The 27,438-nt window shown below is 45.4% G+C and overlaps 1 protein-coding gene across 1 annotated transcript in view; it reads right to left on the bottom strand.

The window, feature by feature from the left end:
• The window catches only part of SMYD3 (SET and MYND domain containing 3), an 804,855-nt gene that overhangs the window by 680,350 nt on the left and 97,067 nt on the right, over positions 1 to 27,438 (bottom strand). The window contains exons 5-6 of the mRNA XM_030196460.1: positions 24,133 to 24,190; positions 13,278 to 13,414 (exon numbers count right to left, since the gene is read on the bottom strand). Of these exons, the coding sequence (XP_030052320.1) occupies positions 13,278 to 13,414; positions 24,133 to 24,190 (195 nt within the window). The remainder of the gene's footprint in view (positions 1 to 13,277; positions 13,415 to 24,132; positions 24,191 to 27,438) is intronic.

The raw sequence follows: 27,438 nt of genomic DNA, 5'->3' as shown, positions 1-27,438 counted from the left end.
AGACTGTAAACAAAGTGATACTTGCAGTCTGCTATCCATAGACCAAAAAGACAATCTGACAAAAGAGGTATGTAAAATAAATAGTAGTGGATATAACATTATTATATTAGAGATGATACATACGTGGCACTAAATGGATGGGCAACATTTGTAAAATATGATTAAATTAACCATGAAAGAGTCATTACAAAGATGTATACATGACTGTACAAGATTTTAATAAGTGTAAACAACATGTGAAGCAGGGAATGCTTGAGGTATACCACCACCATAGACCAAAAATGCTGATCTGGCAGGGGACATGAGGAGACTACTTTGATTTTATAGCATTGGGAATAATATCACATTTTCACTGAAACAACTGTCAATCTACAAAATTAAAAATAAGTATATTTGTCTCACACACACAAACTCCAACCTTTGGCAGAGAACCTTAAAATGAAATCACCATTCTAAAGTGCACTTCAAAAGATTGGCAGCTGTCATGGCAAAACACCATAGCTTCACTTACAGTCCCCCCTGAGTTTCAAATCCATTTGCTCCTTCTCTCTGAACTCAATATTCAAATAATCATTTACATATAATATACAAATACATATCCATAAGCAGACAAAAAAACCCAATCACAAATTTTCTTATGGGCAAAAATATTCTTCATTATCTTTTTTTCCTTTACCAACCAACTCATAGCCTATATCAGTGTTTCCCAAGTTGGTCCTGGAGTACCCTCTTGTCAGTCGGATTATCAGGATATCCACAATGAATATGCATGAGGTTGATTTGCACGCACTGCCTCCATTGTATGCAAACCTCTTTCATGCATATTCATTGTAGATATTCTGAAAACCTGACTGGCAAGGGGGTATTCCATGACGGACAATTGAAACACTGGACTATATTAATCTTCATATACAGTCACTTGCACAATTGCTTGCATATACAGTTGAGTATGAAATTTATACAAGATCTCCGTTCAAACCAATGTAACTACAACTGAGAAAAGATGTGAGCCAAATCCAAATAAACAAACATGTAACACATTTTAAAATCTTCAGAACAATGGCTTTTTTTCTTTACAATTCTCAACGAGCAGTATACCTTTAATATTCCTCTTTATGCAGTTTTTATGCTCTAAAATCCTAGGGGCCTTTTTACAAAGCTGCGAGAAGCACCACCATGTGCTAACCACAGCAAAAAATGGCTTACACTGGGGCATGCCAAGGTGTCCTGTGGTAATTTGGGGATGTGCACGTGGGTCTAGGGGTGGAGAGCGGGTGTGTTCTGGGCTAATTGGTTAGCACTAGGGTTACCATATGTCCGGATTTACCCGGACATGTCCTCTTTTTGAGGACATGTCCGGGCAACCGGGCGGGTTTTGCCAATCTGCCCGTTTGTCCGGATATCTGGACAAATAGGCAGGCTGGTGGGTGGGCTGTCCTATAGAACGGCCTGCCTGCCAGCCTGCCCGTTTGTCCAGAAATCCGGACAAACGGGCATATTGCTAGCCTCCCCTCCCCTTACTTACTACTGCCCTGGTGGTCTAGTGACCTCTTCCGCCTTCGGGGCAGGAAAGAGCCCCCTCTTTCCTGCCCGGAGCACTGCCCTGCATACATCCTTCCTGTTCATGATCTCGGCGCCGATTTAAAATGGCCGCCGAGAGTTGAAGTGACCTCGCGAGACTTCAACTCTCAGCGGCCATTTTGAATCGGCACCAAGATCACGAACAGAAAGGATGCATGCAGGGCAGTGCTCCGGGCAGGAAAGAGGGGGCTCTTTCCTGCCCCGAAGAGGTCACTAGACCACCAGGGCAGTAGTAAGGTAAGGAGAGGAGTGACGGGGAGGAGGCGTGATGGGGTGTGTGACAGGGGCGGGGCATGTGTCCTTTTTGGGGGACAAAATATGATAACCCTAGTTAGCACAGCTACATTGCCACACGCTAAACAAGTGGCACACGAGACCTTAGCGCCTACATAATGGGTGGGAAAATTAGCACGTGGCCATTAATACTAAAAATAGGAAAATCATTCATTTTATCACAGCAGTAAAAATGGCCTTAAGCACATGGTAATGACCCGCATAAGGGCATGCAAAGGCCACTTAGTCCCCTAGTTTTTAACTTCCCTTTAGTTTTAACAATGTAGATCAAGTTAAACACAGCCAAATAAACCACATTTTTATTTTTTTGTGAGGGGGCGTGTAAAGGAGTAGAGAGTGTGTATTCCTGTGCTAAAATTGTTAATACATTTACCTGAGCGTACACTAACTGGATAGCGCAGGAATACCTTGTGAGCCCTTACCACCTACAAAATGGATGATAAGTGCTCACATGGTAATTTTTAAAAATGGCCAAGCGCATGGCTGTTAATACATAAAATAGAAAATTGGTCATTTTAGGGCTGTGGTAATAAAGGCCTTAGCACGCAGGAAAGATTTGTATAACTGCATGCTAAGACCATGTTTTACTTAAGCTTAGTAAAAAGAGCCTAAAGTGGCATATTTTGCTGAACATCAAGAGACTCTTCTATTTGCTATAAAAACAAACCTTATTCACTCACTATAAAGTACAGACAGGCAAAAGTACTTTTAAATGTTAGAATATTTAACATTGTTGATCATCTTAGCAGTAGGAGACATAGGTTTTTAATTATCTTTTACCTCGTTTTTTTTTCTTTTTATAAAAGGTTTGACTTCTTACAGCTAAGCACTAAAGTAGAACCATTAAATCATACCAGTACTCGATAGCACGTCTGCAAAGAAATGCTAGAGCAGCTGATCTGATCACATAAGAATTGCAGGTTTGATATCCTTTTGTTCCCTGCTCTCATTTTCTTCTCTTCAATTTTTAATGCAATATCACTCCTAAACGAGCTGTGCCACTTTCCATCACACACTAGGGTATTCTGGTAACACAGTTAATGCTATAATGTGTTACTGTTTCACAATCTGAATGCTGCTCTAACAAATAACACTGAATTTACTGCTTCCTGCTGTTCTCCTTGGTAGCTCTGTTTTTATTCTTCTTCTTCTCTTATTATTATTATTATTATTATTAAATAAAGCCAGATCATGAAAGAACACAAGGAAATTTTTTATTTTCAACTAACTTTTTCAAGAAAGACTTATCAGGCAAGATATCTTGTCTTCCAGCAAAAGTTACCAAAACGTTCACCTTCCATACATCAAATTTGTCTTCTGAAACTGTTTCCGTTTGTTACCCATTTTAATACTGAAAAAGTGGGGCAAAGATATATTAAGTACATACCTGCATAAATACTGTATACATCATCTAACTAATATTAGACTAATTTCACATGGCTCCATATTAAACATTTACATATTGTGATAAGTACCTTCCCAAGGTCAGGTTCCACCTGGTAGGAAAAAAAAAAAAAAAGACTCCTGGCTGCAATAAGCAAAGGCATCCACACTCAGTGGCTAATCCCCTCTCCAGAATCTTTATTTCATGTCCCAGTTTAAACTTAAGGTGAACACTAGAAAACTAAAGTCCCATCCATCAGGCTTGCAATAAACACAAAAAGATCCAGATCTACCCGTTCACCCCTAACAGGTCTTTGGATTATTTCTTCCAGGGTTTAACACACAGAAAATGAGTCAGATTCCGTAGATCACAAGTTCCATGCAAATGAGCCTCAAAGTTCCACTGGTGACTTCTATGTTTCAACAATTTTTATTTTAAATATAACTGCATATTAACAAACATTTACTTTCACTGATTACAAACAGTTGAGTTCCACCACATCTTCATCTCCCTCCCCCCTCCCGTCAGCCCTCCCAGTAACTCCAATATGCCAAAACCCTCCATTGCCAGCTTATAGTATATATTTATAAAGTATTAACAATAAGACTTCGTCCTTTCTGTGTCATCTTATCCAAGTAGCATCCCCATATTTTAAAGAATCGAATTTTCCTTTTACAATGTCCTTTGGCCTCCTTTGCCTCCCAAACCAACAGTTGATGCACCTTATTGCGCCAATGCCAGAACGTCGGTGGGTTGGCTACAGTCCAATGTTGCATGATACATTTTCTTGCTACCAGATAGAGTTTTCGACACAACAGGGTTTTATCAGTATTCAATCTCCTATGTGGCTCCTTCATATCTAACACTAGCTGTAATGGGTTCATGTCTCTTCTACTACCCACCACTCCTGTAAGATAATTAACTATTTGCCTCCAATAACGTTGTATTGGTACACATTCCCACAGTGCATGATACAATGAGTTCTCAGAATTATTACATTTCAAACACATAGCAGTTTCAATTCCCCCCGATTTAAACAGTTGGACTTGGGTAAAGTATGCTCTGTGCATTATTCTATACGCACATTCTCTATAATCAGCTCCTCCTATTATGTGTGGAATATCTTTGATCTGCTTCATCATATCCCAAGAGTCCAACGCCCTTCCCATATCTTTCTCCCATTTCTGCCGGATCTGAGTCAATTCTTTCCCCGGGGCTAGACTCCACACCTTCTGATGTATTTGTGATATGGAGGGGGCTTGTTCAGAAATCTCTTCAAAAAAAGTCTGAATCCTATTACCCAATTTGTTATTCAATACTTCTTTACTGAGTGATTGTATGTAATGTTTCAGTTGGCAGTAAGCATATTTGTCCCCCCAGTCCTGTTCAGTTTGGCCTATCAACTGTGTCAGTGATTTAATTTCGCCTGTTGCATCTAAAGCATCTGCCAAAGCTATTACCCCTAGTTGTTCCCATCTGTCAAAAGTTTTATTTTCCATCCCTGGTACAAAGGCCGGATTTCCTTTAATATTGATAAGTTCAGTTGTGTTCGGGTCCCCTCCTAGTAATGTCCCTAAAAATCTCCATGCTTCTCTTATTGGCTTGAGTAGAACATTATTTCTATGTATGTGTGGAATCTCTGTATTCCGCAAATGCAATAGTGTAACATAACGATAAGGACTAAAAAGCGCGTTTTCCATCTCAAGGGGTGTATGTTCTTGAGTTTGGTAAATCCTATCCCTCACATGTCGTAGGAGGCAGGCCATATTATACAGTTTAATGTTGGGAATTCCTAAGCCCCCCTGTTTCCATCCTCCCAACATATATTTCTGCTGCATCCTAGCTCTTTTCCTGGCCCAGCAAAACCTAAACACTAGTCTATATAGGTGTTTTATATCTTTCTGTAGCAATGCTATGGGTAAAATCTGTAGTGCATAGAGCCATCTTGGCAAAATGACCATTTTTATAAGACTTATCCTCCCCGACAAAGACAGCGTCAAAGTTGACCAGGAGTCCAATTGTTGGGTTGTCTGCTCTAGCAGTTTTGCTACATTTAATTGATATATCTCTCTCGGTCTAGCCGGTAGCAATATTCCCAAATATGTAAAGAAGTTATGTGTTTGTTTCAGAGGGAATCCATCCAGCCATAAGCCTTGGATGTCCGCATTAATCGCAAGGGCTTCCGACTTGTCCATGTTCAATTTAAAACCCGAATAGTCTCCATATTCATGGAAAATCTCTAAAAGATTGTCAAGTGTCTTCTTCGGTTTTGTAATTATCATTAACAAGTCGTCTGCAAATGCAGCCAGTTTGAACTCCTGTTTCCTAATTTGCACCCCATGTACCGCTTTACAATCATATATATCCCTAATGAGAGGGTCCAATTGGAGCGCAAATAACAGGGGTGACAAAGGGCACCCCTGTCTTGTTCCTCTACCAATCTGTATTTCTCCTGAGACGTTACCGTTTATCAGTACCTGTGCTCTCGGTAAATAATACAATGCTCTGACTGCCTGCACAAAATTGCCATTGAATCCATATTTCTCTAGTACCGAATATAGAAAGGCCCACTCCACTCTATCAAATGCTTTTTCTGCATCAAAGCTTATCATTAAAGCTTGTTCTTTGGAGAGACCTAATCCTTCCAAGGCCGCCAGAATGTGCCTCATGTTTTTCGTAACTGATCTACCTTGTACGAATCCCACTTGTGCTGGGTGTATGAGCTCAGGTAGTACTCTGCCTAGTCTGTTTGCCAGTATTTTGGCAAATAGCTTTGCTTCCTGATTGAGTAGGGAGATAGGTCTGTAAGATGTAACTAGTTTTTCATCTCTTTTAGGCTTAGGAAACACCACTATTCGGGCCAAATTTAAGTGTTCAGGCATCTTACCTTTTTCTATCCATTCATTAAATACCCTAGCCAAGGTAGGGATCACCGAGTCTCCCATCAGCTTATAAAATTCCGCTTTATATCCATCTGGGCCTGGGGCTTTGCCTGTTTTGCTCTGAGTAATGGCCCAGGCCACCTCCTCATCGCTAATCCTAGCATTCAGGCGATTCTGGTCACTGCCTTGCAGCTTCGGAATTTGTAGGCCCTCTAAATATAATTCCCCTGATAATCCCTCTTGGTCTGAGGCCCTATAAAGTTGCTGATAGTATGTTTGGAAAGCTAGCCTGATCTCATGATTGGTGTGTATGAGTTTCCCCTCCGTGGTTTTCATAGCTGTTATGTTCCTAGGTGCATACCTAGGTGCTATGAGGCGAGCTAGATATTTGCCCCCTTTGTTCCCATATCTATATAGTTGGAATCTATAATAGGCCTGAGACTTTATTTCTCTCTCGTGTAGGAGTGAATTCAGAGTTGTTTGTAGGGCCAATATTTCCTGCCTAATCTTGTTACCGGGATTCATGCCGTATTGCCTATTCCAGTGGTGTAATTGTTTTTCAAGCCTCACAATTTCTCTATCTCTTGCTCTTTTATATTGCGCAACATAACTTATAATTTCGCCCCTCAATACTGCTTTTGCCGCTTCCCAAAAATTAGTCGTTTCGTTCACTGAGCCTTCATTAAAGTGTTTATAGTCTGCCCATTTTGCGAGCAAATATTCCCTAAATTTTGCTTCTCTTATCAGGTATGCGGGAAACGTCCAGTTGTGCATCCTCTCATCTTTCCCTCCTTCGTTCCATTTCATTCCTATCACCGAATGGTCCGATATTACACAAGGGTCTATATGGGCCGCCATGATATCTGTTAATAAGTTGCGGGATGCTAGTAAATAATCTATTCTAGATGATGTTCCGTGTGCTCTGGATTGGTGTGTGTATTCCTTGTCCAGTGGGTGTAGTGTCCGCCAGACGTCAATTAAGTCAAGCGTTGTACAAAAATCTGGTAGTCCTCTGGTATCTATTTTTCTTATTTTAGTTGGGGGGTGTGACCTATCTAGTATTGGATCCCATGTCATATTGAAATCGCCCCCCAACATTGTGGGTAGCGATTCCAACCGTGTGATCTGTTTGAGTACTTTCTTATAGAATTTTTGGTCCAGTACATTAGGAGCATAAATGCTTCCCAGAAGCATGTTTTTTCCATTTATCGTAACTATACCCATAACATATCTACCTTCTGGGTCTGTAATTATCCTATGCACTTTAGTTGCTAACCCCTTTCGTATGAGTATTGCCACCCCTCCTTTCTTTCCCAAGGCCTCAGATGCCACACAATCGGCTACCCACCATTTGGCTAGTTTGGCATGCTCAGTTTTGGACAAATGTGTTTCTTGGAGCATCGCAATATCTGCCCCTATGCGTTTAAGGTGCCTCAAGATTTTTGACCTTTGATTGGGGAATGTATGCCCCCTACATTCCAAGATACTACCTTAATCTGTTACCTTTTTGTATCCGTTGTACTGTCTTTTGATAACACTTTACTTCTAGGAGTCGCCGGCCCAGCCTCCAGCCACCCCTTCTATGATGCCATTTTCTTTCTATTAGTTGTGTTTGGATTTTGGCTTTATAATGGGTTACTCTCTTCCCCTCCCACCCCTCTTTCCCAGTACTATCTCTATCTACTTGTGTTCTATTCATTATCCTTCCCTTCCCATTCTTATCCCCTCCCTGAAGTCTACCTTCCTCTTCCCCTCCCTGCTCCCCTTTGGTATTCCCAGTCCCTATTGGACTTGTCACGTGTTGACCCCCTCCTTCTAGTCCCCCCCGTAGTACATTTTATCTTCTCATGCATTTCAATCTCCCGCAATATCTTTTATACTCTAGTATCAGTATCCCCGTAACAAGATCATATACTTTTAACATATAACTGTCCCTCAGAATTTTCATCATCAATTCACATTTTTGACACATCCCGCCAGGGTTACAGCACCCTAGTCAGCTGTGTCCAATCCAAACAGTTGTGCTTTGTCCTAATGACAGTATAATGTCTATTCAGCATGAGAGTACTTTAGCCCGAAATCTCCTTATTGTCTTATCATTATATTCTTCTAACAAACAGAACTTTAGTATACTTAAACATTTTACTCTTAAACCTGGATATTATAGTTTGCTGCGCATTCACCAGCCTCAGAGACACCATATATAGTTATTAGGAGGGTTCTCCTTTATTTGTCGTCTCCTCAGTTCTTCTTTCCTGTTTTTTGTTCCCGACTGTAATTGTCCGGTTTCCATATGGCCATGCGCTCTTCAGCAACAGCCAGCCATCTGTCATCCAGTCATTATCAGTATGTGCCGTCACCCCTGCCAATTCTGGTATCCCAGAGGAGTGATTTAGGTCTTTCACTGGTGTTGATTGTAATTTCCCACTGCAAATCAGGGCTGATTCCTCCTCCAATATAAGAAGGTCCTTTCGCAGCATCTCCTGCCAGATATTGTCATTATCAATTTCGCAGCTTTCAACCTTTTCCAGCTTCTCATTGTAATCCTAGGTTCTTGGGTAGAATTATAATCCACTTGTGTTTATGATTGGTGCCAGAACTTTGTCACCCTGTTTGCGGTGTCTTTGGTATACAAGTTTCAATCTCTCATGTCATTTTGGTTACTTCCTCCGCACTATTCATTCATCTCTAGCTGTTAGAATGCTTTTAACATATTCTTGAGCTTCCTGTAACGTGTTGCACATGTGCGTATTGGACTGGTAAAATATCTTTAATTTGGCAGGATACAATAAAGCAAACTTGATTTTATGCTGCACCAGCTGGGAGCACATTGGTGAGAAGCTCTTTCTTTGGGCGGCAACCGCCATAGAATAATCTTGAAAACATAGGATTTTGTAATTGTTGTAGTTCAAGCTGGCTCCCGCTCGCAATTTCTGCATGATGACAGTTTTGTGATGAAAATTTAATACTCTGCAGATAACCACCCTTGGTCTGTTATTATTCTGTCTCACCGGGCCTACCCGATGGGCCCGTTCTATGACCAGTGGGCCCATATCTGTAGGTAATTTAAGTTCTTTTGTTAGCCACGTCTCCAAAAATCCTCGTAGCTCTTTGTCTCCCAACTCCTCCGGTAAGCCTACAAAACGAAGGTTGTTTCTTCTCGATCGATTTTCGAGATCTTCAATCTTTTCCGCTTGAGTTTCGATCGTTTTCAGGAGCTTGGAATACTGGCGTTCCACCGCAGTGACCTGATCTTCGAGGGCCCCCGTGCGCTGTTGAAAGCTAGCCACTTCCTGACTTAGTTGCGTCATGTGCGTTTGGAGACCCTCGAGTTTGGTTTCCAGCCCCTGTAGTTTCTTGTCTAAAATGACTTCCAGTGCTGTGGTGACTTCTCCCACGATTTCCGCTGTCCATGCGGAGCTAACTGTTATATTCGACGGACTTGCCGGGGCCGCCATCTTGTCTTCTCCGAGTTTGCTTTTTTCCTTGTCCCGTCGAATCGATTTGGCCGCCATCGCCCCTTTTGATCACCAACTAAAGTAGGTATATCGTTAGGATGATATCTCGATCCTTGCTGAGATGGTTTAGCTTCGGTTTGCGGGATTTCAAACCGGGGTTATCTAGAAGGAGCACGGAGCTGATCTTTTAGCGACCGCTCGCGTGCATGACGTCACGTGACCAGCCTCCACTGGTGACTTCTAAACCAAACCTTCCAGAACAGTCTCTTCCAGCTTCAGTCTCTACGAAGCTCACCTTCAGGCAGTGTTGCCAGGGCTGCGGGTTTCTCGCCCAATTGGGCTCCTTTCCGCGAGCCGCTACAGCTTTTTCACACCACATGCGGGTTGCGGGATTGTGGGCGGCTTTTTTAAGCCCTGCTGTCTGTTTTTTTTCTTCGTGGCCGTGTGTTGGCTGGTTTTCCCACGGCCGCAGCCAGTAGAAGCCCCACGGAGACGGGCTTAATGACGGCATTTGTATGCAAATGACCTCATTAATATGTATTAATGATGTCTTTCACATGCAAATTGTGCGGTGTGGGGCTGGTTTTGGGCATGACAAATTTTTTCCAACTAGCAACACTGCCTTCAGGCAATTAAGGATAATTCTTTTCCCAGAAATAGTTCATCTACGTATCTGTTCAGGATTCAACAGTCCTTCAGTGTATGCAGACTGGCTGACTTCCAAATGGTTACAGCCCAGCCTTTAAGAGCCCCACCCTTAGGATAGTAAAAAGCAGCAAACAAGAGTTACTACCCTCCTCCCACCCCCCACCCCCATGGCTGTTTTACATTGAGAAAAAAAAACAGCAGAAGAAAAAGGTAGGTTCACCTGGTTTCGGTAAGCGTTCTTTACTTAGCACTATGCCATTGTCCCAGTTCTTTCCCTTTTGCTCCTTTCCTTGAGCTGTACAGCAACTAGATTACAACAAATATATGGATCCTTTTACAAAGCGCATTCACCCTGCGGTAATTCCAAGTTTGGTGCACGTCAAATCCCACGGTAGAAAATAATTACCTATTTTCAGTGGTGTGCTGGAGCCGGCTCGCTCCGGCTCGCAAGAGCCGCTTGTTAAATTTTGACAGCTCTTGTGAGCCGGTTGTTCTTCGGGGCGAGCCAGCTCCATTACACGAGGTAAGCATAGCAGGAGGGCGCCATCACAGGCCATGCTTACCTCCCCTCCCAAACATGTCCAGCGATTGTCCTTCGCCCCCACCCTCCCCTCCCATCCATCTTTTTTTTTTTACCTCCGTTGAAGCGCCGCGTTATTTAAAGCCCTGCTGCCCGTCTCTAGCCTTCCCTGTTTGCTTCTGATGAGTTTGTGCCCTTAGTCCCACCTTCTGAAGAAGGCAGGACTAAGGGCACGAACTCATCAGAAGCAAACAGGGAAGGCTAGAGACGGGCAGCAGGGTTTTAAATAACACTGTGCTTCAACGGAGGTAAAAAAAAAAAAAAAAGATGGATGGGAGGGGAGGGTGGGGCGAAGGAAAATTGCTGGACATGGATGGGAGCAGGAGGAGAAGACAATTGCTGGGCATGGATGGATAGAGGGGGGCAGGGGAGAGAGGAGAGTTTCAGGACATGGATGGATGGGAGGGCAAGAGAAATTCTGGACATGGATGGAGGGGAGAGAAGGGAGAGAGAAGAAATGCTGGACATGGAGGGAAGATAGAGGAAGGAGATTAGATGAGGGAAAAGGAAGTGAGGAGAGAAACTGCACATGGATGGAGAAAATAGGCAGAAGCTGGATCCACTGTACAGTCAAGTCTGCAGAGGACCAGAAATGAAAGGAGGAAAGAAAAGAAATAAATGGAAAGGAAGCCCTGGAAACAGAGTCAAGGGAACAGATAGAGAGCAGCAGAATCAGATACTGGGCCAGCATGATCAGAGAAAAAGTCACCAGACAACAAAGGTAGAAAAAAAATAATTTTATTTTCATTATAGTGTTTGGAATATGTCCACCTTGAGAATCAGGTGCTGAACGTTAAAAGTTTATATTTATTTACTTATTTATAGCATTTTATCCCATATTAAACATGAATTGTATTGGAACCTGGGATCATTTAATTTTTTTTTCCTGGAGAGAGTAATGCATTGCCCCCCCCCCCTCGGCTATAGCCAGCTCTGCAATTTTGGGGGGGCGCAGAGGTGGACCGGGGAGAGAGCCTGTTAAAAATTTACCAGCACACCACTGCCTATTTTCTACCACGGGGGGGCATTCCCAGTGGTAACAGGCAGTGCGCCCATGTTGGTGCGCACTGCATGGTTACGTGGGTCGCACGTGAGCCCTTACCGCTAGGTCAATGGGTGGCGGTAAGGGCTCAGGCCAGAAATTGAGGCACTCTAGTTTTAATATTAGCACAGGCCCATTTCCCGGCCCATTAAAAAAGCCTTTTTCCCAGCTGTCAAAATAATGGCCCAGTGTGTACCTACTACGACGTATCCACACTACCACAAGCCACTTTTTACTGTAGCTTTGTAAAAGGACGCCATAATGCTTTGTAAGTTATGACAACAGAGGTAAGCAGTTTTGTTTCCACTCTATAAAAACTTCACATATTGTTAAGTTTTAGTGAATCCTAAGTCCACATACATCCCTTTAAAAAGTCTTTTTCTGGCTGCAACAAGCAGGGACAAAGAAGGAGGGGAGCAGGTGGAGTCTGCTCTGTAGGAAAAAAAATCCTGCAAGGGCCAGCAAATACAGGAGCAGCATCACAGGCAGGATTAACCCTTTGGTAAGCCCTAGACAAACAAGTGTGTTGGGCCTCCCATAGTCATAGAAACACACTTTACAACTCCCACAAACTGTGCCACGAGTGGTTCTGACTGCATAGGAATATTGGCAGAGGGGGAAGCAGTCCATAAGTGCTGCTGGCTGAATCTGTGGGGACTCTGGGGAGGTATTTAACATAATGTAGTGGGATGTACGAGTACAAATCAGCTTTGCCAGCTCTTTAGATTGAATTAAAATGCAGTATAAAAGCAAGGGATATGATTAATAAAAGCGGCACATTATTTTTTATTACTATATTTTTACTTATAACATAATTTCTAGCCAAATTACAACACAAAATAGCATAACTCAAAAACAATACATTACACATCTTAAAATAAAATAAGACAACTCTCTCCACTGGTAGATTCTACCCAGTTTAAAACACATCTTAAACTCCCATTTTAAATTGATCGCCAATAATAAATCAAACCACACTACCATAACATTCTCCACTGCTAATTCCTGAATGCTCTATTAAATACCCACACCTTAAGATTTTCCCAAAATATAAATGAAATACTTTGCTCTGCATGGTTGCTGGGAGCTTATTTCAAGCAACTGGACTAGCAATAGAAAATGACCTAGCTCAAAAAGAGACTAGAAGAGCAACTTCCAAATGTGGAACGTTTAACAACCCATGCTGACTCATTCTTAACTCATGACCACAGCCATAACTCTGCAACTCAAACTGAAACATCATGTTAAAAGGAGGAGCTTTCAGAAAAGCTGAGCCTAACATGAAATAAGATCAGTAACTCATCAACGCATGACAACAGTATTCTCCAGAAGCTCTCTGAATATCAGATCAACATAACAAGGCAACCAACATTAAGGGAGCAGTTATGAATCCTAGTTTGACACTTACTTTGGCGAAGAATTCAAGAATATTTGAGCCAGGTGGCAGCTGTGAAAAATCTTGAATTTCTTCTTTCAAGTAAAGCTGTAGTACCACTGCAAGGTTCTCAAGGCCACCTCTCATTTCCTCACTTAGCTCTTTCATATCTACAAAAAGAATGGAAATTTAAATCATGATGATTTTTATTTTAGGTACATATTCATGTGTAATAGCAGCATTTGAATTTATTTCAACTTTATTTGATATATCACTAAAATCAACAGTATATCTAAAGTGGTTCACAAGAAAAATACAAGGGGCAGGTTAAGATCAGAAAATCCAGAACAAAATGAGGCCTAGGTAAAAGGGAAGTTTTTCCTCACCAATTTGCTTCATTTCTTTGAATGCGTGAACAAACATGTGGATAAAGGTGAGCTGGTTGATGTAGTATATCCAGATTTTCAGAAAGCGTTAGATCAAGTCCCTCATGAGAGACTCCTGAAAAAATTTTAAAAATCATGGGATAGGAGGCAATGTTCTATTGCAGATTTGGAATTTGTTGATGGATAGAAAACAGAGGGAAGTGTTAAATGGCCAATTCTCTCAGTGGAGGAGGGTGAATAATGGGATCTGTACTGGGACCGGTGCTGCCCGTCTCGTCTTCCGCCAGGGTCGCTTTACTCATACTACCCCTCTCCTCAAGTCGCTTCACTGGCTCCCTATCCGTTTTCGCATCCTGTTCAAACTTCTTCTACTAACCTATAAATGTACTCACTCTGCTGCTCCCCAGTATCTCTCCACACTCGTCCTTCCCTACAACCCTTCCCGTGCACTCCGCTCCATGGATAAATCCTTCTTATCTGTTCCCTTCCTCTCTACTGCCAACTCCAGACTTCACGCCTTCTGTCGCGCTGCACCCTACGCCTGGAATAAACTTCCAGAGTCCCTACGTCTTGCCCCATCCTTGGCCACCTTTAAATCTAGACTGAAAGCCCACCTCTTTAACATTGCTTTTGACTCGTAACCACTCGCCTCCACCTACCCTCCTCTCTTCCTTCCCGTACACATTAATTGATTTGATTACTTTATTTTTTTGTCTATTAGATTGTAAGCTCTTTGAGCAGGGACTGTCTTCTGTTTGTGCAGCGCTGCGTACGCCTTGTAGTGCTATAGAAATGCTAAATAGTAGTATTTAACATATTTATTAATGATCTGGAAATGGGAACGACAAGTGAGGATTAAATTTGCAGATGACACAAAACTATTCAAAGTTGTTAAAATGCATGTGGACTTTTTTGCAGGAAGACCTTAGGAAGGGCATCCAAATGGCAGATGAAATTTAATGTGAAGTGCAAAGTGATGCACATTGGGAAGAATAATCCAAATCACAGTTATTTGATGCTAGTTTCACCCTAGGGACATTGATTATCAAGCCTGGTCCTGGAGGGACCCCAGCCAGTCAGGTTTTCAGGATATCCACAATGAATATTCATGAGAGAGATTTAAACACACTGTCTCCACTGCATGGATATCTTGAAAACCTACTGACTGGGGTGCCTCCAAAACCAGGTTTGGGAACCACTGTCCTAAGAGTCAACACCCTAGAAAAAGATCTAGATGTCATTGTAGACAATATGCTGAAATCTTCTGCCCAATGTGTGGAAGAAGCCAAAAAAATACAAACAGAATGCTAGGAACTATTAGGACAGTAATAGAAAATAAGACAAAGAATTTTATAATGCCTCTAACGCCCCATGGTGTGACCACACTGAGTATTGTGTGCAATTCTGGTCGCTGTATCTTAAAAAAAGACTAGTAAAAGAGGCCTGTTTCTGACAGAAATTAAACGGGTGCTAGCAAGGTTCCATGCCCCCCTCCCTACCTCTGAGTTCCAGGACCCTCCCCTCCCCTTCGAGTTCCAGGACCCTCCCCTCCCCTTCAAGTTCCAGGACCCCCCCCCCCTGAGCATTACTTAATTGGCTTAACAAACTGATCTGCATTGATAGCAGCACTTAACAAGCAATAAGCACTAATTTGTAATTATTTTTGCGTATAACTCGCTAAGCATATTCTGTAACGAACTGCGCCTAAATTCTAATGCATGCAGTTCAAAAGGGATGTGGCCATGGGTGGAGAAATGGGCATTTTATGGACATTCTAAAATCTACGCACGTAGTAATAAAATATGGCTCAGTACATGTAAATCTACGCGCAGGGATTTATGCCACATTTTCATTGGTGTAAATTGAGGTGTATAGTTTTAGGCGCCGAGATATCAACTAAGCGTGTTCTATATACTGCGCCTAAATCTAGGCACCGCTTACACAATAGGCTTGAGGCAGCCTGGGCAGAGAAATCATATTTGTTAATTCTGTTTAAAGTTTGGTTCAGTCCTGTAAAGTGGAAGAATGCCATCTGGGTTTAATTGCTCAAATGTCTAGCTTTTGCTAGACTAGAGGTTAGAAAGGTCAGTGAGAAATGAAACTTTCTTTGTCCTGTTTTGAGTGATGGATGGTTAAGGCTAGTTCATATTTACCACATCTGGATACCATTATAAGCAAGGCATACTGGTCAGTTTTGCAGGCAGTTTAAAGGATTAGGCTAATGCTGGTTAGAAGAAGATAGTTTAGATATAGATATTCTTGATAGGTTAGATTTTGTCTTATAAGGAATTCTGATTTCTGCTTATTTTAGAATATGTTTTATTCTGTTTAATTAATAAGTTCTATTTCTATGTAGAATATTTTTTCAATCCAGTGTCTGACTTTTCAAGTGAGATTGTCTGCAGTTTAAGAGGTCATCATCTGGTTTGAATTATCCACAGTCCTAGCTAGTTCTGTGTAGGAAGCTAGGTGAAAGAGGTCAGGACAAGTCAAGTCTTCTCCTTGATGAATTATAGCTAAGTGTAGGACTGGTCTCCTGAAAGTAATAACAAACCATGTCTGTGTGCCATTAAGCAAGACTGGCCCCTTGGTCCCTTAATGAATGCCAGAGTACAGTTAGCAGTTTAAGCTATGACTGGGAATATGAGAAATAATAATAAAATGCAAGAGATAGGTGCCACATTGTCTAGTTTGAGAGGCCCCAGGTCATAGGTCAGTTTAGGAAATATCTCAAACCTATGTAACTGATATTTGTGAATAAATGTGTAGTAATAATTAGTTCAAGACAGGGTAATCAATCTATTCTTTACCATCTGGTGAGAAAGGGGAGCTAGAGAGGTGTAAGACCCTATATAACAGAGCAGAAGCAGCTTACGTCAGAGAGAAGAGAAGGAGCTGAGACGAGAGAGACAAGACACAGAGAGCTGAAGAAGAGAAGGAGAGACCTAGAGCTGATGTCCTACTTTGTTTGCTGGCAAATAAAGAAGATTTGTCTCTCACTCTGGTGTGTGGTGTTTGACTCCTGAAGTACCACAGATTCTGCTAACAATAGTGGTAATTCCTGCAACAGGCTTAGGCGGAAATGTTTACCACGCGGATTTTTTAGGCGCCTTATATAGAATACGGTCCTTAGTGTGCAAAACTGCACACACAGGTTCTAAAGTAAGGGCAGTTATATGCATAAATTGTTAAATTAGGTGCTAATCAGCAATAACTGGAGTAAATTGACATTAATTTGTAGTTACACGCATAACTGCCCTTAGACAGTATTCTGTAACCTCATTAGCATGCAATTGCTAGGGAGTGTGGATGTGGGAGGTTCATGGGCAGGTCAGGAGTGTGCCCAGAACTTATATGCTAAAGTTATAGAACACTGTGAGTGACGATCCTAGGTCGGCTGCCACCGGGGGCGGATCACCGATATGCACACACCCCCCCCCCCCCCCCCCGGGGTGCATTTTTAGCTGCTGGGAGCAGTCGTGCAGCTCTTGGCTCCCTGCTCCCTCTGCCCCGAACAGGAAGTAACCTGTTCCGGGGTAGAGGGAGCAGGGAACCAGCGGAGCCGACAGGCAGGCGGCTGCTCGCTGCACCCCCCCAGCAGCGTGCACCCTGGGCAGACCGCCCCCACCGCCCCGCCCTTGGTACGCCTCTGTTGTCAGTTGTGTGTAACTGACAGCAGTTAGGCACAAGCAATTACACTAGCCTTTGACATAGTATAACTGCTAATGACTAAAGTCAGTGCTAAAAAGTGGACTTGTGCTAGTGTTCCATAATGGCAATTACGTGCAAATCCCAACATAGAACTTAACGCAAAGCATTTTACCATCTAATTTTAAGCGACCTTTATAGAATTACCCCAAGAATGTGCACAGAGTTTGAGCTAACCTAAATGGAAAATTATTGATTACGCAGCACAGCCATATTTCAGGAATGTCACAGTTTAAACACTTTTGGTTAGAACTACTGAACAGACCTTCACAAAATAAAGCGAATGCTACATACCTGTAGAAGGTATTCTCCGAGGACAGCAGGCTGATTGTTCTCACTGATGGGTGACGTCCACGGCAGCCCCTCCAATCGGAAACTTCACTAGCAAAGTCCTTTGCTAGCCCTCGCGCGCCCGCGCGCACCGCGCATGCGCGGCCGTCTTCCCGCCCGAAACCGGCTCGAGCCGGCCAGTCCAGTATGTAGCAAGACAATACACTTCAAGGGAAGACACAACTCCAAAGGGGAGGCGGGCGGGTTTGTGAGAACAATCAGCCTGCTGTCCTCGGAGAATACCTTCTACAGGTATGTAGCATTCGCTTTCTCCGAGGACAAGCAGGCTGCTTGTTCTCACTGATGGGGTATCCCTAGCCCCCAGGCTCACTCAAAACAACAACATTGGTCAATTGGGCCTCGCAACGGCGAGGACATAACTGAGATTGACCTAAAAAATTTACCAACTAACAGAGTGTAGCCTGGAACAGAACAAACAGGGCCCTCGGGGGGTGGAGTTGGATCCTAAAGCCCAAACAGGTTCTGAAGAACTGACTGCCCGAACCGACTGTCGCGTCGGGTATCCTGCTGCAGGCAGTAATGAGATGTGAATGTGTGGACAGATGACCACGTCGCAGCTTTGCAAATTTCTTCAATGGAGGCTGACTTCAAGTGGGCTACCGACGCAGCCATGGCTCTAACATTATGAGCCGTGACATGACCCTCAAGAGCCAGCCCCGCCTGGGCGTAAGTGAAGGAAATGCAATCTGCTAGCCAATTGGATATGGTGCGTTTCCCTACAGCCACTCCCCTCCTATTGTGGTCAAAAGAAACAAATAATTGGGCGGACTGTCTGGTGGGCTGTGTCCGCTCCAGGTAGAAGGCCAATGCTCTCTTGCAGTCCAATGTGTGCAGCTGACGTTCAGCAGGGCAGGAATGAGGACGGGGAAAGAATGTTGGCAAGACAATTGACTGGTTCAGATGGAACTCCGACACGACCTTTGGCAGAAACTTAGGGTGAGTGCGGAGGACTACTCTGTTGTGATGAAATTTGGTGTAAGGGGCCTGGGCTACCAGGGCCTGAAGTTCACTGACCCTACGAGCCGAAGTAACTGCCACCAAGAAAATGACCTTCCAGGTCAAGTACTTCGGATGGCAGGAATTCAGTGGCTCAAAAGGAGGTTTCATCAGCTGGGTGAGAACGACATTGAGATCCCATGACACTGTAGGAGGCTTGACAGGGGGCTTTGACAAAAGCAAACCTCTCATGAAGCGAACAACTAAAGGCTGTCCTGAGATCGGCTTACCTTCCACTTGGTAATGGTATGCACTGATTGCACTAAGGTGAACCCTTACGGAGTTGGTCTTCAGACCAGACTCCGACAAGTGCAGAAGGTATTCAAGCAGGGTCTGTGTAGGACAAGAGCGAGGATCTAGGGCCTTGCTGTCACACCAGACGGCAAACCTCCTCCAATAAAAGAAGTAACTCCTCTTAGTGGAGTCTTTCCTGGAAGCAAGCAAGATGCGGGAGACACCCTCCGTCAGACCCAAAGAGGCAAAGTCTACGCCCTCAACATCCAGGCCGTGAGAGCCAGAGACTGGAGGTTGGGATGCAGAAGAGCCCCCTCGTCCTGCGTGATGAGGGTCGGAAAACACTCCAATCTCCACGGTTCTTCGGAGGATAACTCCAGAAGAAGAGGGAACCAGATCTGACGCGGCCAAAAAGGAGCAATCAGAATCATGGTGCCTCGGTCTTGCTTGAGTTTCAACAAAGTCTTCCCCACCAGAGGGATGGGAGGATAAGCATACAGCAGACCTTCCCCCCAATCCAGGAGGAATCCGACGCCAGTCTGTCGTGGGCCTGAAGCCTGGAACAGAACTGAGGGATCTTGTGGTTCACTTGAGATGCGAAGAGATCCACCAGGGGGGGGCCCCACGCCTGGAAGATCTGTCGCACCACACGGGAATTGAGCGACCACTCGTGAGGTTGCATAATCCTGCTCAACCTGTCGGCCAGACTGTTGTTTACGCCTGCCAGATATGTGGCTTGGAGCACCATGCCTTGACGGCGAGCCCAGAGCCACATGCTGACGGCTTCCTGACACAGGGGGCGAGATCCGGTGCCCCCCTGCTTGTTGACATAGTACATGGCAACCTGATTGTCTGTCTGAATTTGGATAATTTGGTGGGACAGCCGATCTCTGAAAGCCTTCAGAGCGTTCCAGATCGCTCGCAACTCCAGAAGATTGATCTGTAGATCGCGTTCTTGAAGGGACCACCTTCCTTGGGTGTGAAGCCCATCGACATGAGCTCCCCATCCCAGGAGAGACGCATCCGTGGTCAGCACTTTTTGTGGCTGAGGAATTTGGAAGGGACGTCCCAGAGTCAAATTGGAGCAAATCGTCCACCACAACAGGGATTCAAGAAAACTCGTGGACAGGTGGATCACGTCCTCTAGACCCCCAGCGGCCTGATACCACTGGGAGGCTAGGGTCCATTGAGCAGATCTCATGTGAAGGCGGGCCATGGGAGTCACATGAACTGTGGAGGCCATATGGCCCAGCAATCTCAACATCTGCCGAGCTGTGATCTGCTGGGACGCTCGCACCTGTGAGACGAGGGACAACAGGTTGTTGGCCCTCGTCTCTGGGAGATAGGCACGAGCCGTCCGAGAATCCAGCAGGGCTCCGATGAATTCGAGTTTCTGCACTGGGAGAAGATGGGACTTTGGGTAATTTATCACAAACCCCAGTAGCTCCAGGAGGCGAATAGTCATCTGCATGGACTGCAGGGCTCCTGCCTCGGATGTGTTCTTCACCAGCCAATCGTCGAGATATGGGAACACGTGCACCCCCAGCCTGCGAAGCGCCGCTGCTACCACAGCTAGGCACTTTGTGAACACCCTGGGCGCAGAGGCGAGCCCAAAGGGTAGCACACAGTACTGGAAGTGGCGTGTGCCCAGCTGAAATCGCAGATACTGTCTGTGAGCTGGCAGTATCGGGATGTGTGTATAGGCATCCTTCAAGTCCAGAGAGCATAGCCAATCGTTTTGGTGAATCATGGGGAGAAGGGTGCCCAGGGAAAGCATCCTGAACTTTTCTTTTACGAGATATTTGTTCAGGGCCCTTAGGTCTAGGATGGGACGCATCCCCCCTGTTTTCTTTTCCACAAGGAAGTACCTGGAATAGAATCCCAGCCCTTCTTGCCCGGATGGCACGGGCTCGACCGCATTGGCGCTGAGAAGGGCGGAGAGTTCCTCTGCAAGTACCTGCTTGTGCTGGAAGCTGTAGGACTGAGCTCCCGGTGGACAATTTGGAGGTTTGGAGGCCAAATTGCGGGTGTATCCTTGCCGGACTATTTGGAGAACCCACTGATCGGAGGTTATGAGAGGCCACCTTTGGTGAAAAGCTTTCAACCTCCCTCCGACTGGCAGGTCGCCCGGCACTGACACTTGGATGTCGGCTATGCTCTGCTGGAGCCAGTCAAAAGCTCGCCCCTTGCTTTTGCTGGGGAGCCGCGGGGCCTTGCTGAGGCGCACGCTGCTGACGAGAGCGAGCGCGCTGGGGCTTAGCCTGAGCCGCAGGCTGTCGGGAAGGAGGATTGTACCTACGCTTGCCAGAAGTATAGGGAACAGTCTTCCTTCCCCCGAAAAATCGTCTACCTGTAGAGGTAGAGGCTGAAGGCTGCCGGCGGGCGAACTTGTCGAATGCGGTGTCCCGCTGGTGGAGAGACTCTACCACCTGTTCGACTTTTTCGCCAAAAATGTTATCCGCACGGCAAGGCGAGTCCGCAATCCGCTGCTGGAGTCTATTCTCCAGGTCGGCGGCACGCAGCCATGAGAGCCTGCGCATCACCACACCTTGAGCAGCGGCCCTGGACGCAACATCAAAAGTGTCATAAACTCCTCTGGCCAGGAATTTTCTGCACGCCTTCAGCTGCCTGACCACCTCCTGAAAAGGCTTGGCTTGCTCAGGGGGAAGAGCATCAACCAAGCCCGCCAACTGCCGCACATTATTCCGCATGTGTATGCTCGTGTAGAGCTGGTAAGACTGAATTTTGGCCACGAGCATAGAGGAATGGTAGGCCTTCCTCCCAAAGGAGTCTAAGGTTCTAGAGTCTTTGCCCGGGGGCGCCGAAGCATGCTCTCTAGAGCTCTTAGCCTTCTTTAGGGCCAGATCCACAACTCCAGAGTCGTGAGGCAACTGGGTGCGCATCAGCTCTGGGTCCCCATGGATCCGGTACTGGGACTCGATCTTCTTGGGGATGTGGGGATTAGTTAGCGGTTTCGTCCAGTTCGCAAGCAATGTCTTTTTTAGGACATGATGCAAGGGAACCGTGGACGCCTCCTTAGGTGGAGAAGGATAGTCCAGGAGCTCAAACATTTCAGCCCTGGGCTCGTCCTCCACAACCACCGGGAAGGGGATGGCCGTAGACATCTCCCGGACAAAGGAAGCAAAAGACAGACTCTCGGGAGGAGAAAGCTGTCTTTCAGGAGAGGGAGTGGGATCAGAAGGAAGACCCTCAGACTCCTCGTCAGAGAAATATCTGGGATCTTCTTCTTCTTCCCACGAGGCCTCACCCTCGGTGTCAGACACAAGTTCACGGACCTGCGTCTGCAACCGCGCCCGGCTCGACTCTGTGGAGCCACGTCCACGATGGGGGCGTCGAGAGGTAGACTCCCTCGCCCGCATCGGCGAAGCTCCCTCCGCCGACGTAGTCGGGGAGCCTTCCTGGGAGGTGGCCGCAGTCGGCACCGCACGAGGTACCGACGTCGGGGACCTCACCCCGGGCGATGGGCCAGCCGGCGCCACGCTCGACGGTACCGGAGGCGCAAGCACCGCCGGTACCGGAGGGGTAGGGCGCAACAGCTCCCCCAGAATCTCTGGGAGAACGGCCCGGAGGCTCTCGTTCAGAGCGGCTGCAGAGAAAGGCATGGAGGTCGATGCAGGCGTCGACGTCAGTACCTGTTCCGGGCGTGGAGGCTGTTCCGGGCTGTCCAGAGCGGAGCGCATCGACACCTCCTGAACAGAGGGTGAGCGGTCCTCTCGGTGCCGATGCCTGCTGGGTGCCGAATCCCTCGGCGACCCAGAGCTCTCGGTGCCGACACGGGGAGGAGACCGGTGTCGATGCTTCTTCGATTTCTTCCGAAGCATGTCACCGGAGCTCCCCGGCACCGACGAGGAGGACGTCGAATCCATCCGTCGCTTCCTCGGGGCCGAGACCGAAGAAGGTCGATCTCGGGGGGGCTGTACCGCAGGAGCCCTCAGGGTAGGAGGAGACCCACCCGAAGGCTCACCGCCACCAGCAGGGGAATGGACAGCCCTCACCTGCACTCCACCCGATGCACCACCGTCCGACGACATCAGCAGACGAGGTCCTGGTACCACCGACGTCGATGCAGCTATCCGATGTCTCGGCGCCGATGCAGAGGCCCGATGCCTCGATGCACTCGATGCAGGGGCGGCCGAGGAAGATGGTCTGGACGCTGACGACGTCGATGCACTCGAAGATCCCGGTGCCGATGCCGACGAAGAGCCCGAGAACAACACGTTCCACTGGGCTAGTCTCGCTACCTGAGTCCGCCTTTGAAGCAGGGAACACAGACTGCAGTTCTGAGGGCGGTGCTCGGCCCCCAGACACTGAAGACACGACGAGTGTCGATCAGTGAGCGAGATAACCCGGGCGCACTGGGTGCACTTCTTGAAGCCGCTGGAAGGCTTCGATGTCATGGGCGGAAAAATCACGCCGGCGAAATCAAAAGCCGAAATGGCGAAATTTGAAGCACCAAAAATTTAGAGGGAGAAAAAATCTCGACCGAGGCCGAAAGAGGCCTACCCCGACGACGAAAGAAAACTTACCGGGGCAAAAAGCTGGAAGTACGGGGAGGATTGACACGAAACCCGGCGGAGGGTTTCCGGAGCACTTCCCGACTTAAACAAAGCTTTCCCGAAGGAAAAAACACGCTCAAAAATAATTTGGACGCACGAGGTCGACTTTCCGGGGCTCGACACGGCGAAAACACGACCGTACCGAGTGCGGACAAAAGAAGACTGGCCGGCTCGAGCCGGTTTCGGGCGGGAACACGGCCGCGCATGCGCGGTGCGCGCGGGCACACGAGGGCTAGCAAAGGACTTTGCTAGTGAAGTTTCCGATTGGAGGGGCTGCCGTGGACGTCACCCATCAGTGAGAACAAGCAGCCTGCTTGTCCTCGGAGAAATATTTGAACAGCTGCACACTTCTTAAAACCTATTTAATTCACATAAGCTTGTTAAAGCACAAATGGGCATGCGTGAAATAAATGATGCTATCATTATCAAATCTGTCTGACAGCAATTAGGCAAGAGATCCTCTCTATTAACACTGATAGCTTTCATATAGAAAAGCAACCTTAACTGGATGTTTATAGGCTTCTTTCACTTTTTAATCAAAACAGATATGTAGAAATACAAAGTTAGTGGGTGATGAGAAAAATAAGCAGGTAGAAAGTCAAAAATATACAAATTGTGAAACTAGCAGTTACTTACTGGACTGCAGATCAGAGAAAGAATAGAGTTCTTCTGATGGACAAGATGATTGTTTAAGCTGAGAGGAAAAATAAAACATTAACATAAACAAACATTTTTTGCTAATTTCACACTAATAGCTCCAAACAATTCTAGAAATGATTTGCCATACTAAATAAGGTTTTATTTTTTCCTGATTTTAACTCAGTACACAATAATGAAATTGCAAATACTTAGGGGTTGATAGGAAAAAAGATGATTCAATGGTTTTAGTTCTTCTTGTGTGTTATTTAATTGGCAGACATCAGCTTGGATGCTAGTTGATATGGATGTGCCACTCTCTGGAATGTGACTTGATATACCACCTTTCTGTGTTTTTTTTGCAACTACATTCAAAGTGGTTTACATGGAGGGGCATTTTCGAAAGATCGTCCAAGTATGAATTAGGGCGTCCTCGCGAAGTCGTCTAAAATCAGGTAGGTATAATCGAAAAATAGTATGGATGTCCTTAGACATTCCATTATCGCAGTGCAAAACGCCCAAGTCAGGGACGTCCAAAGTATAGTAAAAAAGGACGCCCATCTTCCAGAACCTCCAAAAGACGTCCCCAAGACATATTTTCTACTTGCCAACATTTGCCATACGAGTCCTTTGGCAGTTCTACGAGAAAGACATCATTACTACTATACTTTGGACTTCTCTGATGTACCTGTTTGTTCTGCAGGACGGTGGGCCTGTAAGATGGACGTCCTTCAGCAGTTCTGTGAGAAACACGTCCTTGTTACTGTACTTTGCACTTATGAATGGTTCCTTATATTTCCCATATCTGGATGTCCGCAACTACATGCACTGTACATGCGGAACATGCAGGTATGGGAAATAAGGAACATACATAATTTGCATGCTTGAAACAATCCATATAAGGAAGGTTCCGCACGTGTGAACACATACTCATCCAGATAAGGCCCCGCACGCGTGACGAAGGTCCATGTACATCATGGACGTCCACTTGCGGACCCATTATATATGCCAGGACGTACACGTGCTAACTCGTCCATATATGGAAATGTGCATGTAAGGACGTCCATCACGCATGGAAATACTTCTTTCTGTAAAGAAGTATTTCTGCAGATTACTTCTGAGTCTATCCCCTTTTAACTTTATCTTATGCCCTCTCATTCCAGAGTATCCTTTCAAAGTGAAAGAGACTCAACCCCTGTGCATTTAGTTTCAATCGTACCTCCTCTCTCCCATCTTTCTTCCAAAGTATACAAATTGAGGTCTATGAATCTGTCCCTATAGACCACTGGCTATTTTAGCAGCCACCCTTTGGACTGACTCCATCCTGTTTATATCTTTTTGAAGATACAGTCTCCAGAATTGTACACAATATTCTAAATGGGGCCTCACCAGGGACTTATAGAAAGGCACTATCACTTCCTTTTTCCTGCTGGCTATTCCTCTTCTTATGCACCCAAGCACCCTTCTGGCTTTGGATGTTGTTTGTTCTACCTATTTGGGCACCTTGAGATCATCAGAAATGATCACTCCCAAGTTCTGCTCTTCTTACAAAGTACCCCCCCCCCCCCCCCCCAAATGTTACTGCTCCATCAGGTTTCTGTAGCCCAAGTGCATAACCCTGCATTTTTTAGCATTAAATCTTAGTTGTCAATTTCTGAACCATTCTTCTAACTTCGCTAGATCCCTCACCTTGGTGTCTACACTATTGTAGAGTTTTGTATCATAAACAAAGAAGCAAATCTTACCAGACAGCCCTTCTGCAATACCACTCACAAAAATGTTAAAAAGAGCCGGGCCAAGGACAATTCCTGCGATATGTCAGAGTGAAATCCATTTACCATCACCCTCTGTCTCACTTCCACTTAATCGGTTTCTAACCCAGTTAATCATTTTACAGCCCAGATCAAGGGTACTCAGTTTATTTGTCAGTCGCCTATGTGGAACTCTATCAAAGGCTTTACTAAAATCTAAGTACACCTAAAGATGTATAACAACTTATACTTGTCACTGTATTTTCAGCAGGTGTTACGCAGGCCACAATCTAAATAGGCCATTTTGATTGCAGAACCAAGGGTTGTTAGTAGTTCCTAGTTTGAAGATGTTTAGTAAGCTAGAATATTATGCTTGTACATTCTTTTGCACTTCTCTAACAAATTTGAAACCAGTTGCCCTTAGATCTGCACCTGGAATCAGATTATCTGAGATTTAGGAAGCAGATTAAGGCACATTTGAGCACAGCACGTGGCAGCGTAGCGTTAGTGAGGAGGCGGCGCTCCCCCGCCCCGACGTGTCAGTCTCTGCCCTTCGCTCGGTTCCGCCTTCTTCTGACATCAAAAATGACGTCAGAAGAAGGCGGGACACTGACCGAAGGGAAGAAGACACGTCGGGGCGGGGGAGCGCCGCCTCCTTCTCACTAACGCTACGCTGCTGCGCACCGGAGAGGTAAATTTAAACAAAGGAAAAGGATCTGGGGAGAAGAGGGCGGGTAGTGTAGCGATCATTTTCGGGGGGGGGGGGGGGGGCGCCGGAGACCCTAGGCACGGCCTTGATGAGAGGAAAGATAGAAAAGGCTAATCTAGGTTTATTTCAAATACCATCTTAGAGATGAGTCATTAGGGATGATCAAAATTGCCTATAGGATGTCTCTGAATGCAGAGAAAGTAGGAGACTATCCCACAGTGATGGGGATAAAAAGAAAAAGTACAATTCCATGTGGGTTCCCAACTAGTTCGAGCTGGGCCTAGGAGAACAAGCCTATGGTTATTCAGAGAATGCAAGAGTCTTGTAAGAAAATATGGGATATGGTGATAACTAGATATATAACATTACAATAATCATAGTGTAAATTGATTTAAGCATAAAACAGAGATTGAAGAGAATTTGTATCCACATAATTCCAGATTGCTCTTAATATACGCAAAAAAAGAAACCCGTTTTAAATATAGAAGAGGCTTGTGGGGTGAAAAAGTGCTGACTCTAGAATAATTCCCAAGTACCTAAATGAGGTAACAGGCGCAATCAGCCTATTAAAGAGAACAGGAGCAATAGAAGGAGTGGGTGAGGAACCAGTGATCCAAGAGGCCACCATTTTCTCAGGGTCTAATATGAGCTATTACCTTGCAGCCATGATGCAACTTCATGGAGACATTTTTGAAGTGGCTGTAGGTCAATAGTTACACTACTGGTATAATGAATGAGAAGGAAATCTGCGTAAAAATAAAAACTAATACTGTGAAACTGTATTAAAGCCAGTGGACTAATGACAAGATTGAACAGAAATGGGGAAAGAATGGAGCTCTGAGGTAC

This window comes from Microcaecilia unicolor, chromosome 3 (genome assembly GCF_901765095.1).
Source record: "Microcaecilia unicolor chromosome 3, aMicUni1.1, whole genome shotgun sequence".
Classification (NCBI taxonomy): domain Eukaryota; kingdom Metazoa; phylum Chordata; class Amphibia; order Gymnophiona; family Siphonopidae; genus Microcaecilia; species Microcaecilia unicolor.
Note: the sequence above shows the minus strand (reverse complement) of the source record. Positions and strands in the feature narration are given on the sequence as shown.